Source organism: Myripristis murdjan, chromosome 7, assembly GCF_902150065.1.
Source record: "Myripristis murdjan chromosome 7, fMyrMur1.1, whole genome shotgun sequence".
Taxonomy (NCBI): Eukaryota; Metazoa; Chordata; class Actinopteri; order Holocentriformes; family Holocentridae; genus Myripristis; species Myripristis murdjan.
Genome location: NC_043986.1, coordinates 33,245,357 through 33,260,199, shown reverse-complemented (window position 1 = coordinate 33,260,199; position 14,843 = coordinate 33,245,357). Strand labels below are relative to the sequence as shown.

General features: G+C 36.9%; 1 protein-coding gene across 1 annotated transcript in view; it reads right to left on the bottom strand.

Annotated features, from left to right (window-relative positions):
- The window catches only part of cfap74 (cilia and flagella associated protein 74), a 76,838-nt gene that overhangs the window by 10,374 nt on the left and 51,621 nt on the right, over positions 1-14,843 (bottom strand). Inside the window, exons 23-33 of the mRNA XM_030054841.1 lie at positions 14,064-14,142; positions 11,807-11,980; positions 11,155-11,288; positions 10,040-10,262; positions 8,613-8,747; positions 6,770-6,930; positions 4,815-4,949; positions 4,135-4,244; positions 3,986-4,041; positions 2,266-2,385; positions 1,227-1,382 (exon numbers count right to left, since the gene is read on the bottom strand). Of these exons, the coding sequence (XP_029910701.1) occupies positions 1,227-1,382; positions 2,266-2,385; positions 3,986-4,041; positions 4,135-4,244; positions 4,815-4,949; positions 6,770-6,930; positions 8,613-8,747; positions 10,040-10,262; positions 11,155-11,288; positions 11,807-11,980; positions 14,064-14,142 (1,483 nt within the window). The remainder of the gene's footprint in view (positions 1-1,226; positions 1,383-2,265; positions 2,386-3,985; positions 4,042-4,134; positions 4,245-4,814; positions 4,950-6,769; positions 6,931-8,612; positions 8,748-10,039; positions 10,263-11,154; positions 11,289-11,806; positions 11,981-14,063; positions 14,143-14,843) is intronic.

Here is a 14,843-nt window from a genome sequence, read left to right as displayed (position 1 = left end):
TGATATTTTCCTAGCTGTTGTAAGACAGTGGCTGTAGGACAGTAGCGGTGCTATCTTCCTCTCATTGTTACTGAGTGCTGGATATTGGCTGGATGCTCCAAATGCTAACTGTTAGCCTTCTGCCATTGAGCTGGACTTCCCCCCAGTTAACACTAAAAATAACTGCCTTTAACCACTCAAAGAAGGTTTAACATCACTTTAAAGTGTCGCTTTCTGACACACTATCAAGTGTGTACGGACAATAGTTTTGTTCAAATTACTGTTTAAAACTATATTTTTCCTGTTATCAACATCAAGAAAGACCCAATAACTTCTGCACTTCCTGTATCACTCCACGCGAGAGGAGCAGCAGCCACCAGAGACTGAAGTAGATTGCATGAATTTTCTATTGTTTGTTTTACTCACTGAACACAAGTTGGAGGACAAACATGCCTAGAAAAAGGTACTCACATCGCCCTACACTATGCAGTTCTTAAGATATGGCAATTCCACATGTTGGATATCTACCAAATATAATCACACCCACCACCACTCCCCTGTTTGGCCAAACAGTGTGAAAAGCTAATCTGTGCTTGACCAACCTCTTCACAAAATTGAAAAATGTTGTATGAATCTGAAAATTACATGCATTTTTATGCCATCAATAATCAGTTGTTGGCCCATGATCAACCTTTCCACCAAGTTTTGTACAAATCCATTCATAACTTTTTGGGGTATCCTACAATCAAACAAATAAACAAACAAATAGACAGAGTGGGGCAAAAATATAACCCCTATTCAACTGCATGGTCAGAGCCAATAACTTTCTCTGGAGCTGTAAATAATCTGCCTCCTAGTGGCAATTACTAGTAGGACCATTTTTTCAAGGCTCCATTCAAAGACTGGAGCAAATATTGACTTCAAATACTGGCTGCAAATTGTCTCTAATATCTCCCACTTGCAAACATGACATCAAATCCATCAATGTTGACAATCCAGGGTAATAAAAATCAAAATTACCACTTATAATCATACTAACAACAATCAACTCTATTTACAAAAAATGGCATCATCTGCTGTAGCTCATGAGGTTGATTTTGAATTCATATATAAAAATAATTTTGGACATGGGGGTCACTAGTTAAACTAGTTAATGCTTCCAGATAAACCTGTTGTCCTTCTGCTTCTTCCCATTTCACATGAATGCAGCATCATCCCACTGCAGCTGACACACTCTGCTGACTGACCGTGAGGACTTGTGTGGTGCTTTCTTTCTCCAACACATAGCCAAATTGGAGCAGGTCTCCAGTGGGAGAGGCGGTGATGACAGGGACCACACCCTCCCCATGCAGAGTCACCTCCAGGGTCATCTTGGGGCTACGCACCTCCAGAGTCTCCAGGTACTGGGAGGGTAGGTGGGTGTTGCAGAGTGGGGGTTAGTGTATGCATGTTTCTTCCATTTTTTACAAGTTTTTTTTTTTTTTTAATTTCCATTTTTAACTAGTTTTTCAATTAGTTTTTCAGATACTTCAAGCAGCTCTGCACATTCTGTAAAGTGCATGGTAGTTCCACATATATAAGACAATAACTGATAGAAGCACATTTTTGAACCAACACATATATATAACTTATTACTTATATATATAAATTTACATATAAACTTGTATATAATTCAGTTATTACAAGCCATTCTAGATATATCACTAGTTATTACTAGGGGTATGAATCTCTGGCTAAATAGAGATCAAATACAATTCATGTCTCACCAGTTGGTAATTTGAAGAATTTCATATAGGTCAATTTATTATTTTTGAAATGACTCAGTTTGAAATTTGTAAATTTGTAAACCATGATTAAAATCAATCATCTCGTTCCACACTTTTAGCCAAAATTGCATATCCAGTTCATAAACAATTCTAATACTCTAATGCTATCCTTTTGCTTCTGAAATCTGAAGAAAAAATTAGACAGCAGAATTTGCAAAACATTGTTGACAGAAAAGTTGAAAATCAAGCCATTCTGTTAGAGCAACACAGAATTAATTCATTAGTATTAATTCAGCTTGACTGAGCTGATGGATACACTTGAGCTGACCAAATTTATGATTGATGCAATGATATAATGAATGGAATGGATCTATTACACAAATGTTTTTTTGATTGGTAAGTGTAATATTAGTTTTGAAATGGCAACTATTGCAAAAAGTGTGCCATCACCCAGCATGGGCTCTTGTCATTTTTAGGCATTCAGCTTCAGCTCCACAACACCGATGACTGTGTGACTCACCTTCTTCTCTAGAGCTGGACTGAAGGCTAGTAACAGAGTGTGCTTTTCTCCAGGTTCTATACATCTGAGAGCATTGAGCAGGCAGAAAGGACCATTTATGTCCAAGAGTGATGACTTCAACTTGACAAAGGTTAAAGAAACTCACTGGTGAAAAGTATCTAGTTATAACTATTCTTGTAAAAGTATTTGATTTTGTTCGATTGAGTAATGCATTAGTTTACTCTGTGCTTTCATCTCTATGTTGACACTACAAAAAATATTTTTTCATAAATACTTTTACTTGAGTATGTTTAAGTTTTAGAGAAGAGTCATCAGTGTAATGAGATCTGTTATTTACAGAACAGTTACAGCATAAAACAAGCAAGACTGCGCTATAGGATTATTGATATTAAGAGCATGTGTAATCATCATTATCAAAACACACATTTTATATTGAGTAAACTTGGTTTGTCTGTATAATGATAAGAACAAATAACTTCTACACTGGCTTCTGTTATTTACACTTATACACTGAACTTATGCTCTAAAACTAAACTAACTAAACTGACTGGGCTGAAAGACAGTAATTTTAAAGTGTCCTAATCTTACACTTTTACACATTTTTAGTGTTCTAGATAAGCACTCTTACTATTTTTACTTGAATAAAAAAAATCTCAAGTATCTAAATATCTCTGCATAGTCACTGGGCTGCATTAGATGATTATTCATTTGATTATTCATTTGATACAGAATGTATGATGTTATCCATTTTCATAAAGCATTGTTGTGTATGAGGCATATTAGTGCACTTTGCAACCCCCTCCAACCAAAAAAAGAATAAATAAAAAAGAGAAGAAAAATACAAGAAGAAAAACAAGAGTGTAAAAAATATGAGGCACTAGCATCTCAAAAAGTTTTGTTTTTTTATGCAATGCCATATATGTTATGTTAACATTCATGTTACCTATAGGATGAAACCTGGCACTTTTGGTGACCTTCCCTCTAGTGCCACCAACAGGCATCTGTGCTTGAGAGAACATATCTTATGAGCAGTAGGTATTGAAGAGAGATGCTACCAAGCGTTGTTTAAAATTCATGAAAAATCAAACTGAGTAAACTGTTTTTTAATGTTTGCTTGGGAGTTTTTCTTTGCCCTCACAGATGGTCTCAGGTCAGTGATGCTTGGTAAGCTAGACTCAAGTCGGTAGGTGAGGCAGGCCTGTCACACTGTCCAACATGCTATCTGGTGTCTTTGTTTCCTTGGGTTTTATATTGTTTAGACACTGTATTGATTCCATCATTTTGTTTTGCCATTGTTTTTGCTGATTACCAAAAAACTCACTGCGACTCCTTTGCTTTGCAACTTTCAGTACAGTGGCTTGCAGAGCTACAATGATTAACTGAATAATAAATTAATACTATTAAATTAATAACCAACTATTTTGACAATCAATTAATCGTTTTGAGTTATTTTTAAGAAGAAAATTTCAAAATTCTCTGAATCCAGCTTCTGAAATGTGAATATTTTCTGGTTAACTGAGTCCTTTATGACAGCAAACTAAATATCTGGGTTGTGGACTGTTGGTTGGGACAAAACAAGACATTTTTCACCATTTCCAGACATTTTATAGACCAAACAACGTATGGAATGATAGAGAAAATAATAGACAGATTAATCTATAATGACAATAATCATTAGTTCTAGTGGTTTAGTTCATTAGCATTTACTGGGAAAGGATACATCCAAAGATTCCTTGGAAATATTGTGAATTGTGAATCTTTTGACCACTTTCTGGCCTATAAAGAGACAAAATAACACATATCATAAATACAAACAATAACACACACTTCATCACTCTGAATAAATGGTAAATGTTTGAAAGAACTGACCCACTGCCACTTGTCCGAAGTCTATGGTGTTTTGTCCATTGCTTGACGTCGCCACTAAGGGGGGCTGTATGGCAGGACAATTCAACTCCAAGTAGAGAGTATTGAGGGGACTGGAAGATATTGAACATGACAAGTTATGACTTAGTAGAATAAGTCCCATCTACTCTTTAAATGTAGTGCTTTGATTCAGGGGAAAGACACAATGTTGGGTGAGATATCTGTGTAAACAATTATTGATAATTGATACTAACTAGTACAATGTGTTTCAATAGCAACTTCTTCTTTGGAATTAAAAAAAAGATCAATTGTTTTTGGACTAAACAGAAGCAATCATTAAAACCATGTAGTCTCTCTATACTCTGTACTCTCAAAAATTTTCAACCCCCTGCTTTCGATGGTGGGATTTATATAATGTAATTCATAACAGCTGATTTTTACATGGAGTCCTATCCTCTAGCACTCCACTATGAATTATAAGATACTGACCATCCATCCAGAGTTCCAGACACTTGGATAATCTAGGCCAAGGAGCACTGAAGGTGTTCTGGCAGCTCATCATAGCCCAACACCTTACTAAGACACTTTATGTTGTTTTTTTTCCTTTCATTGGTCACCTGTCTTTATATCTGACATGGCAGGGCCTAAGTAGGTTGGCTGAATGGACTCTGACTTAGGATTACCTCCATGTTGGCTGGGCCTGTGGGTTTTCTGCTGAGGGGTCTCCGTCCCATAAAAAGCAGGGGACTGTGTATTGTCTGTAGCGCTGGGTGAATGAATACAGCAGAGACATCCTGCCCTCCTCATACTCCTCTGATCTGGAAACAAAAAAGTCAACACAATTAAACAAAGCAACAATTTCTACTCTATTGGATGTCTTACAGGATGATACCAGTGATCCTGAATGTTTTGCAAATCATGCTGTAGTACTAAATATTTCACAATGTATGATCAAATTTCTATTCAAATTTCAGCAATCTTATAAGATTCTGCTTCTGTGGCTAACAAAGCCATCACCGTTCATAAACCACAGAACTTACAATTGGTTGTGTAAAGCAAATGTTTCCCTGGGGACTATTTTCTGGTGAACAGATGTTTCACTCCGCCCAATTTCAAGTGATAAAAGCACAACAGTACTGCTGCTTTTAGGAAAACTAATGTGGACGACTTTATTCTGGTGATGGAATACTGGTGTGAAGAAAGTTTGAAGTCTCTGAAACTTCATTTTCATATTGTAATGGAATGAATGGAAATGAAAAAAGGGAGGAATAGGGAAGAAAAATCATATCAGAGTTCTGCAATACAACTGCTTGCTTCAGGAAAAAACCTAGCAGAAACAGGATGTATATACAGTTTGTAGATATTACATTGAACATGTAAAACCACTAGTATGGTCCTTTAAATATTACATGCAGGAATCCTTGATTTTCAGCAAGTCTCATCTGCACTACTTGGCAGTACCCATGGGATCATAATATGCATGGTGTACTCAGAGCAAGAAATAGAAACATGGCTGAAATAACTAGAACTAGGAGGGAAGCGAGTATACAAGTAACAGCCTTGTACGCTGATTTATATTTCAGTGTTACTGGATTTCAGAAATAGATTCTGCCCAACATACTAATTAGGTTTAGCTTACTTTTAAATACAGAAGGGAGGATGTGGAAGATGTTGCCAAAAGAATAAGCAAGTAACTCTTCTTATGATACTGCTCTTTGATATTTTGGCTGTGAAATATTTATTAACCTATGTTATTTATTATTCACTATCATTTAAGTTCAGCAAATGTGACATGTTTGCCAAAGTAATTTGTAGGACAACGTGAGAAGTAAGGTTGGTGATGGCAAGAAGACATTATAATATCTTCATCAGAAATCATATTCAGTTTTGGACCAAGAGGCATAAGAAAAAGAACCCCACCACAACATGACATCAAAGTTTTGATTAGATATAAAACAGAATCTTTATGTTCTCTCTTAAGTTACTTGACAACTTTCTCCCATGTTGGTTTGGTTTTAGGGTTAGGATTAGGATTAAGGTTAAATATTGAATTCATTTTGAAAATTTGAATTATAAAAAGTATTTGTCAAGAGCATAAGGAGGCAAGTTTGTGATTTTTGTCAGTTTTAGAGAACACCCTGATTTTTTTCTTCATTGATCTTCATTTTACCTGCTTAATTTATTGTATTTGTATTGTATAACTATAATTTATTGTATTTTTTGTACAGAAGCTAGCTTTCAATAGGTTTCAATAAATACCTGAGAAACTTAATTAAGTACATTCCTGATGAAGCTGTAGTTCTTGCAACAGTAAATGAGTTCACAGGCCAGACTTACTGGATATATTACACTTGCATGGAGCAGCAAATACTAGTATATAGTATATAAGAAAATAGTATATAAAAATCCAAACTATCACTTCAAGTAATTATAGTTATGGGTGACTTACTTGGCTATTTCTCAAACAAGCTATCTACTTTACCTCAGAATGTTTTTTTACAGCACTGAGGGCTATATAAATAAACTTGACTGAAAAGTTTGGATGAGAAGATTCGACATTGCCCATGTTAGATCTTGTCTGCAAACAGCTCTGGAAAAGTTACAGAAGCAGGAAAATGCAAAGGGTTCAGCCTCGCACCCTGGCTGTATGTCGGCAGGGCCAGGAAGCGTGGTTGGTCCTTCAGTCTTGGGGCTGACTGACACCTTGCTGTTCTTTGGATTAACAGCCTGTTTCCCTTGTAGCCGAGGCTGAAGCACTTTCTTCACCTTACTGGGTTCTGCTGCGACCTCTTGTTTAGTCTGAAAACATATCCACATGGAGTCATATTTATAATACACATACAGGACTGATGGGTTTATACCAGAGTTATACTGGTATGGAGAAAACAGAGAAGGGTCTGCCTCTCTGTGATGTTTCCAGCATAAATTGCAACAACCTGTACAAAAAAAAAATAGTCAAGGCTGGAAATTGCAAAGATTTTGAATTCAAGTCATTAATGTTACTTAACAAAGCTCACTATTTTTATCCAGAAAAAGATGGTGAAAGTGTGCAACATAAGTAAAGATCTCTAGTTCCTGTATTTGTGACTGTGATGCTGTCGGCCCTGAGTCTTCCCATGGCAATATTGTTGGGTTATTGGTCGCTCATTTCTTGTGGTGAACAGGCATAAGTGTGTAAAACCTACAATAAAACCTGTCTGTCTGCTTCAAAGAGCTCCAAACCCACACAGAATTTCATTAAGTAACACTTTTAATGGACTGCTTTTGTGTCCCATGATGATCTAAATGCAGATGTTGTACAAAGATTTGTTGAGAACAAAGATAAGAATAAAATTCTTCAGATAACTTTGTGGGGTGTGACAGCACACCAATCAACTTTACTTCAGGTCAAGGGTGCTTGCCAAAAAAAATTGTGGAATCAAAAGGGAATTCCATGGGGAAGGAAAGGGCAGAAACTCCATAGAACATACTGCAACACTGTTGTTTTTAGAGGAAACTTATTTATTGTTACAAAACAAGCTTAATGCATTTCAACATGCATCTTTGTCAAAAGCCTTCTGCTCTTGGGAGCTGCTGCCCTTCTCTACTTTTCTTCTTTACTTTTGAGTTTACAAGAATAAAATTCAGTTGTAAATACTGAATAATTGTCAACTTGTTTTAACTTTATTTTTAATGTATTATATCATAATTATATTATAATATATAATTTGGATATAATAAATAAATAAATAAATTATTAATTAAATTAATTATTATAATTCTAATAAATATAATATTTTTTGGCAGGAAAATTTAAATACCTTCACTATCAACACAAAATATCTGCAACTTGCAGCTTCTATTCAAAGATATTGGCCTGGGATATGTCCCTTTGTCCATCATTCACAGTATCTCAAAAGCCATTGACTGAATTTGTATAAAGTTGCAATATTTTTAAAGTTACACACCACTTGACCAAAGTGGGGTGCTACAAGGCAATTTAATTGTATGTCACACACAATGTCTTGGACACCGCTGATTATATATGCATGAAAGTCACAGGATTGATATGTCTCATTTCTCTCATTTCTGCCATTGTTTAAATCTGATTGCACTTGCACACTAGTAAAAGGAGCTGCAACAGTATTGGTATACTTGAATTTTGTGGAAACATGATTGATGCAGATAATTTGTCACACGCTGTATCTCAAATACCGATGGTCTGATTTTGACAAAACTCACCAGTGCACTGCAGCACCAACTGGTGTTATGGCTACAATTATATCTCAAAATGAGGTGATATCTTTGTTCCTCTTTGGCCTAGATGGGGACGTCATCATTCACAGGGGATGCTAAATATTGACTACAAAGATGCAACCAAAGCCTCTCACACTGCTCGCAGTTGGTCAGGATAGAGTGGCTTATCTGCCAAGTTGCTTGCAGTATGAGACTGTTAGGTTCATAAACTGGAAGCTAAAGTAGAGTGGTGTGCAGCCTCTTACCTCCAGTTCCATTTGTCGGTGCCTCTCCAACTCCTGGTCACGGAGCACTTTAGCTCGATGGAGGAGACGCACTGCCTCTTCCCTGATGTCCTTGTCCAACAGTCTGGGTCTAAATGTTACCTGGACCAGGCATTTCTGGATCAGAAAAGAGATGGTGGAAAATGTCAGGAATTATTTATGTAAGTGGAGGTAAGACCAATGGCATTTTCCAGTCCAGCAACAGTTACAGTTTAAGTTGTAATTCAGCCTTTGGAGACACCTCCAAACTTAAACTACAAAGAGCTGTTCATTAAGCCTAATCTTCCTCAAAACTGCCCACTTCTCTGGAAACCTCCACTAACTTCATATTCACAATCAGTCTCTAGCTTCAGACAGTTCCTCTAAAGAGTCCGACTCCTCTCTTTCATAGAACAGTTCAAGCAAACCAAAGCTAATAATCTCTTCTCTAATTACAGACAATTTACAGTATATCATCTGCCATGTCACTTGAAAAATGGAGGAAATCAACAGTCAGCAATTGGAAAACATTTCATAGGATTGAATTTGGCGCTGGTTCAGTTATTATTTAACTTATTTCATTCATTGGACCATTACAATTAATTATCATAATTTATGAACTCCAGTCATTTTGAAGCTTATACATAGTATGTTTAACAAGCCTTACTATATAAATTGAACTGTAACTTGCAATAGTTCACTTCTGTCAGCTGTCCAGTAGAGTGCATCATCACACTTTGTAGTGTGATGATGCACACTGATGGATAATAGAAAGTGTTTCAGAGAACATCATGCAGCCTGACTTCCAAGGAATTACACAGTTAAAATATCATCATCTTAAATTTAAGACAGCTACCAAGTGGTTAGTTGATGAGAAATACAACACCTAAACTTGCAATCACACCTACACCTTTTTACATTTTTAATATATACTTTTTTATTTTATTACAACTGAACCAGGGCTGTAAACAGAGGTCATAGAGGCTCACAAATACACAGTTAAAAAAAAAAAACAGTAAAATTTTGTGAGAGGGGCAGTAAAAACAATCTGATTCCAATTCCTGTAAGGTTAGCCAAAATGTTACTTATGCTTTCCAAGCTTATGCTTTCCAGGCATACGTAACTGCTGGCTATCTGATTTCAACATCTGTTTCCTAATACCACTTTACACATAAACCTTTGTGTTTTAGAGGTTTTTTTTTTTCCTGTATTTGATATAATTATATTCTCACCCCTAACCAACTGCACCAAAGTTCTCTTGAAAGAAGGCTGAGACACATTATCAGGCATCTTGACATGGTTATTTGGTGCTACCAGAGTTCAAATAGTTTTGTTGACACCTGAACCAAACTACAATAGCAAATGCTCCAAAGATCTGTGAACCCGCCCAAACTGTGTATATTTAAATACAATAACAGATATGCCATTACCTCTCCAGGCAGCACCTGTCCTGCAGAGGGGCTGATACTGATCTCAGAATCCTCAGGCAGAACAAAGGAAAACAACCTTGCTGCTGAAGGGGCTGTGTGGTTGATCAGGTAGAGCAGAGCAGTGGAGCGCTCCCCTATTGCTGTGGGCCCAAACTGGATCAGGGAGTGGGACAACTTCACTGGAGGGATGACGCCAACCCCTCGGCATGATAATGGGAAGTCTCTGGTGACATGAAAATAGGAAGAAATGGCTTGGTTGGCACAGTGTTCTTAGGATTAATCAAGGACAAACATCATAAACTATCTATCCAAAAAAAAAAAAAAAAAAAAAAAAAAGAATTTCCCAGTTTGGGATCAATAAAGTAAATCTATCTATCTATCTATCTATCTATCTATCTATCTATCTATCTATCTGTATTCAACATGTAATACCTATATATAATCAAAGTGGCATAAAATTTTGTTCCTACACTTACAGCTATTATGACTATTGTTTGCTATATTTTTTAAAGGCTGATCTCATTAATATAATATTATCACAACATATTATTTGTGTAGCACTCTTCTTGGAACTCACTGACACTTCCCAGTGAAAAGAGATAAAATCACACAAAATAAACAATATTAAGAAAAAATAAAGTAAGTATATGTAAACAATTTAATTGTATTAATTAATTAAATCATTTATTGCAATTTGGGTTAAAACACTTGTTAGCTGATCTTTCATTTCATTACTCTTTTTTAAATGATCTTATTTAACAATTATTATGCCAACAATTCCAGAAATTACAAGCATTCAGCACTACTACCAGTGCTAATAACAATCATCATCAACACCATCATCATCACTGTAAATATACTTTCGTGAAGTCTAATTAAAATGTTACATTAGAGTCAAGAATAACACCATCCCAAAGACAGTGGAATTTTGATTAACTTCTCAATAAATATGTAATAAATCAAAATGCATCACACCCATTATCAGAGGTGGATAACATTGATTGGACCACATTACTTTTTGAAAGGCCAATATTTGCCCACAACTTCTCAAACCCATACTGCCCTAACCCTAATTATGCCATTTAATTTACATAAAACAAATATTTAGAGATTACCTGTTAATTCCAGATTTGCAGTTGAGCTGAAAGTGGTACTCTTTAGCCTTCTTGGCACTAAATATTAACTCCATCTCCAGGGTCTCCAGCGGGAGGAGAGTGCCAAAACCATCATTGGGTTGGACTTCAATAAACTATTGGGTGAGAAAACAACAAGAAGAACCACAGTTGCTTGACTGCCTTGTCACTTGCACACACACACACACACACACACACACACACACACACACACACACACACACACACACACACACATGTTAGCCGAGGGGAAGTCCACCTCAATGGCAGGAGGCTAACAGTTAGCATTTGGAGCATCCAGCCAGTATCCAGCACTCAGTAACAATGAGAGGAAGAGAGCACCACTACTGTCCTACAGAACAGCTGGGGGGGAGGAGAAATAATCTAAAATTTCAAAATGGGTGAACTATCCCTCTAAGTGTTATGAAATTGCGTGTGTTTTTAATGTTTGTCTCAAAGACTCAGATTATCTGACTAAGATATAGAGTGACAGTAAAGATAAGGTGGAGAGAGGGGCTGACATGCTACAAAGGACACAGGCCAGAAACCAACCCAGGCTGCATCAGAATGTCCCATTCGTAACATCTCTAATATCCATCTATTTATTTCATCACTCCAACTATGAATTCAGTACCTCTGGAATGCCAATGAAGCCAAAGTCCTGAGGCAGCAGGGAGAGATTGGTGAGGCAAACGCTGGTCTTAACTGACTGGTAAATGGAGCAGTAGCCAAAGTCCACTTCTGATCGGTCAAACTGCAGGTCTGAGGAGGTGACGACTGCATGGACTGTGAGGGGGACAGGTCGCACCTAATGGCACAAAAGTGAGGCAGCTTAACACACTTTAAGACATTTCTTTGAGGGAAACATTCACACAAGTCTGACGATAACCAGCCTCATACACTGATTTACAATGACAGCCTCACCAAACATATAATGGCCTGTGTAGAGTTTAAAGCACACTGACTATAGACATGTCTGTAAAACAAAGACAGAAGTGGCAATATAATATCTGACTAAACTGAAAAAACTTGTTCTTCTCTTCCTGTATATATTAGCGTTACCATCACTCTTCTTCAAAAAAAAACTCTTAATTATTCATCTGACACTTTCAGATTCTGACACTTTTTTTTTTCATCGCTTCTTGAAGAAAAAGCTATCAAGAGGAAAGTATACTCTACAAAGGCTGGAGCCACATGAACATGAGACTGGCATGAATTGATTATTCTTTTATAAAATAAATAAATAAATAAATAAACCCTCTAAAGTCCATGCTACAAAAATATGAATGTGTGCTCTTGAATTAATGATGATGGATTCATGAATCAAATTCATCTTAAAGGGGCATTAAATAATTTATGACTTTGCTCAACCTCTACTGGTGACCAAGGAACTGCAACATTAACCATTCTGTGGCAGTTAATGGTAGACTGGTGGTAATTAACAGATATACAAAAGCCACATTTTCACAATACAGAGGAGTGAACAAGCTACATGTGTTGCGATGCCAATCACTTGGGTGTAACATTGTCCTCCATCACTGAGCTGCGGAAAAAGGAGGGAGGCAGAGGTTTTGTTCAAAAATTGAACGAAATATACAAAAGTAATTTTGTGGTTTAAGGCAATAGCAATATTACCTAAATTGGTAGCTCGCCCATTTTGAAAAATTATTTCTCTTTTGTTTTGTGGAACAGTAGTGGTGCATCTTTCTTTCATCATTATTGAATGCTGGGTACTGGTTGCATGCTCCAAATGCTAACTGCCATTGAGGTGGATTTCCCCCTGGCAAACATACTTAAAAATAACCACCTTAATCCACTCAAATTGTGAAATAAACATAGATAAGAGTTTAAGTAACTGAAAGGTATGTTATATATGGTATGTACCTACATTAAGAAAATTAAATTACCCTGATATAAAACAGCATTCTTGTTTCCAAAGTAATGCCCTATTGAGGAATGACAGGGTGCAGTAAATGACCTTGTTTATCTGTCCCATTCTCTGGACCACTGCTTTCCTGGCTGCTGTGGTGTCTGGTGACCATACAACAGTGTGTTTATATGTGTGTGTGTATGTGTGAATGTGTGTATTTGTGATGGTTTAATGCCAGAAGCTCAGGGCCTGGGGCTGGGGGCAACAGCTTTGGGGCTCCACAGGAGCATCCTGGCCCAGCCTTTGGCTCTTATTCAGATCTACACTTCCTCCAAATCCTCTCCTCTCTCTGCCCTGATGGAGATAGAGAATGGTGACTGGGTGGAGAAGGAAAGGAAGGTGACAATTTGGCAAGAGAACTGTGACCACGAGCCAGATTTGGATTTACTGAGAAAGAAGACTGGAATAAATGTAGCATGAATGTCCACACAGCTGCTTTGTATTTTTTAATGAAGGCCACTGCTGAAGAGTTGACAGACTTTAGTTCCTGTGACAGAGAAAGTGTTTGAAATTGGAAAATTGAAAATAATCCCCTCATCAAGGCTATGTTTGATCAGTTCTATTGTACATAATAACTAAAACGCACAAGATGTTCATCTCTCTGATGTCAGCAGTAACACACAGCTTTAAGAGGAAGCACAGGAATATGTGCTGTGTGAAATGAGAAATGAACACACAGATTGCCAATTTCCCATTTTCTGGAGTGTCTCGAGACATTTTCAGTGAAACAATGTGGAATAACCTTTATGCTTGGCTCATTAGCGTCCATGGAGTAACTGGGCCTTGGGGGTGTCAGATAATTTTAGCTTGTTACCAGCAAAATAGGTTACAACCTTCAGTGGCTCTGCTTCTGGTAGGGACAAAGTAGGACACAAGCTCCTGTATGCTTGGATAAGAACATTGATTTTAAGATATACAAAAAGGGCTACTGTACCTATACACCATTTGGTAAAATACAAACCTGGTCTGCCACTTGTACTGTCACTGGGACCTCCAAGACTCCTGTTTCTCTGTCGAAAAACGTCTCAGACAAAGAGCATCTATGAGGGAGCCAGAAAGGTAGGCATAAGAACGTAAGCTATAATGCAAATTAAAATGAAAAGGGTATGACATCATCTTCACAAACAACAAAGAACAAAGAGAGCAAGTATGGGTTAAAAACAATCACATAACTGCAACAGTATGATTTAAATCTAAGCATGACACAGGCTGAAATGACGATTACAATCAGTACTTTAGTTGTGATATTCTGTGTGAGTTTGTTACCTATTAGGATGAGATAACAAAATTCTGATCACGAGAAAACAGTTTGATCCCTCAAGATAATTCAGTTGAGATCTGGAAGTAATGGGGTTTACTCTTTGAAACCAGAGGAAAGTCTCTCAAAGAAATTATTCATTCAAAAAGAAATTACAAGAAAATGACCGTAAATTACAACAAAATGAGCAAAAAGACAAAATTACAAAAACATCCACCCAAAAATTAAAAATAAAAACAACTAAAGTGAATTTTGTTGAGAGGGTGAATCCTGCCCATGGGCTCCTGGGTTTCAAAGAATAAAAAAAACACAGCCACTCTCTGTTTCCATAGTGGAGTGAGAAACAATAGACAAATTTGTAAATTAATCCATGTAAACTAGGTCATCAAAGAATCCACGTTACTTGGAAACATGTTAACACTGTAGGCTTTAGGCTGATTACTCCCAGTAATTGTGGTATTTGTGTACTTGTCAGGAGGTTGG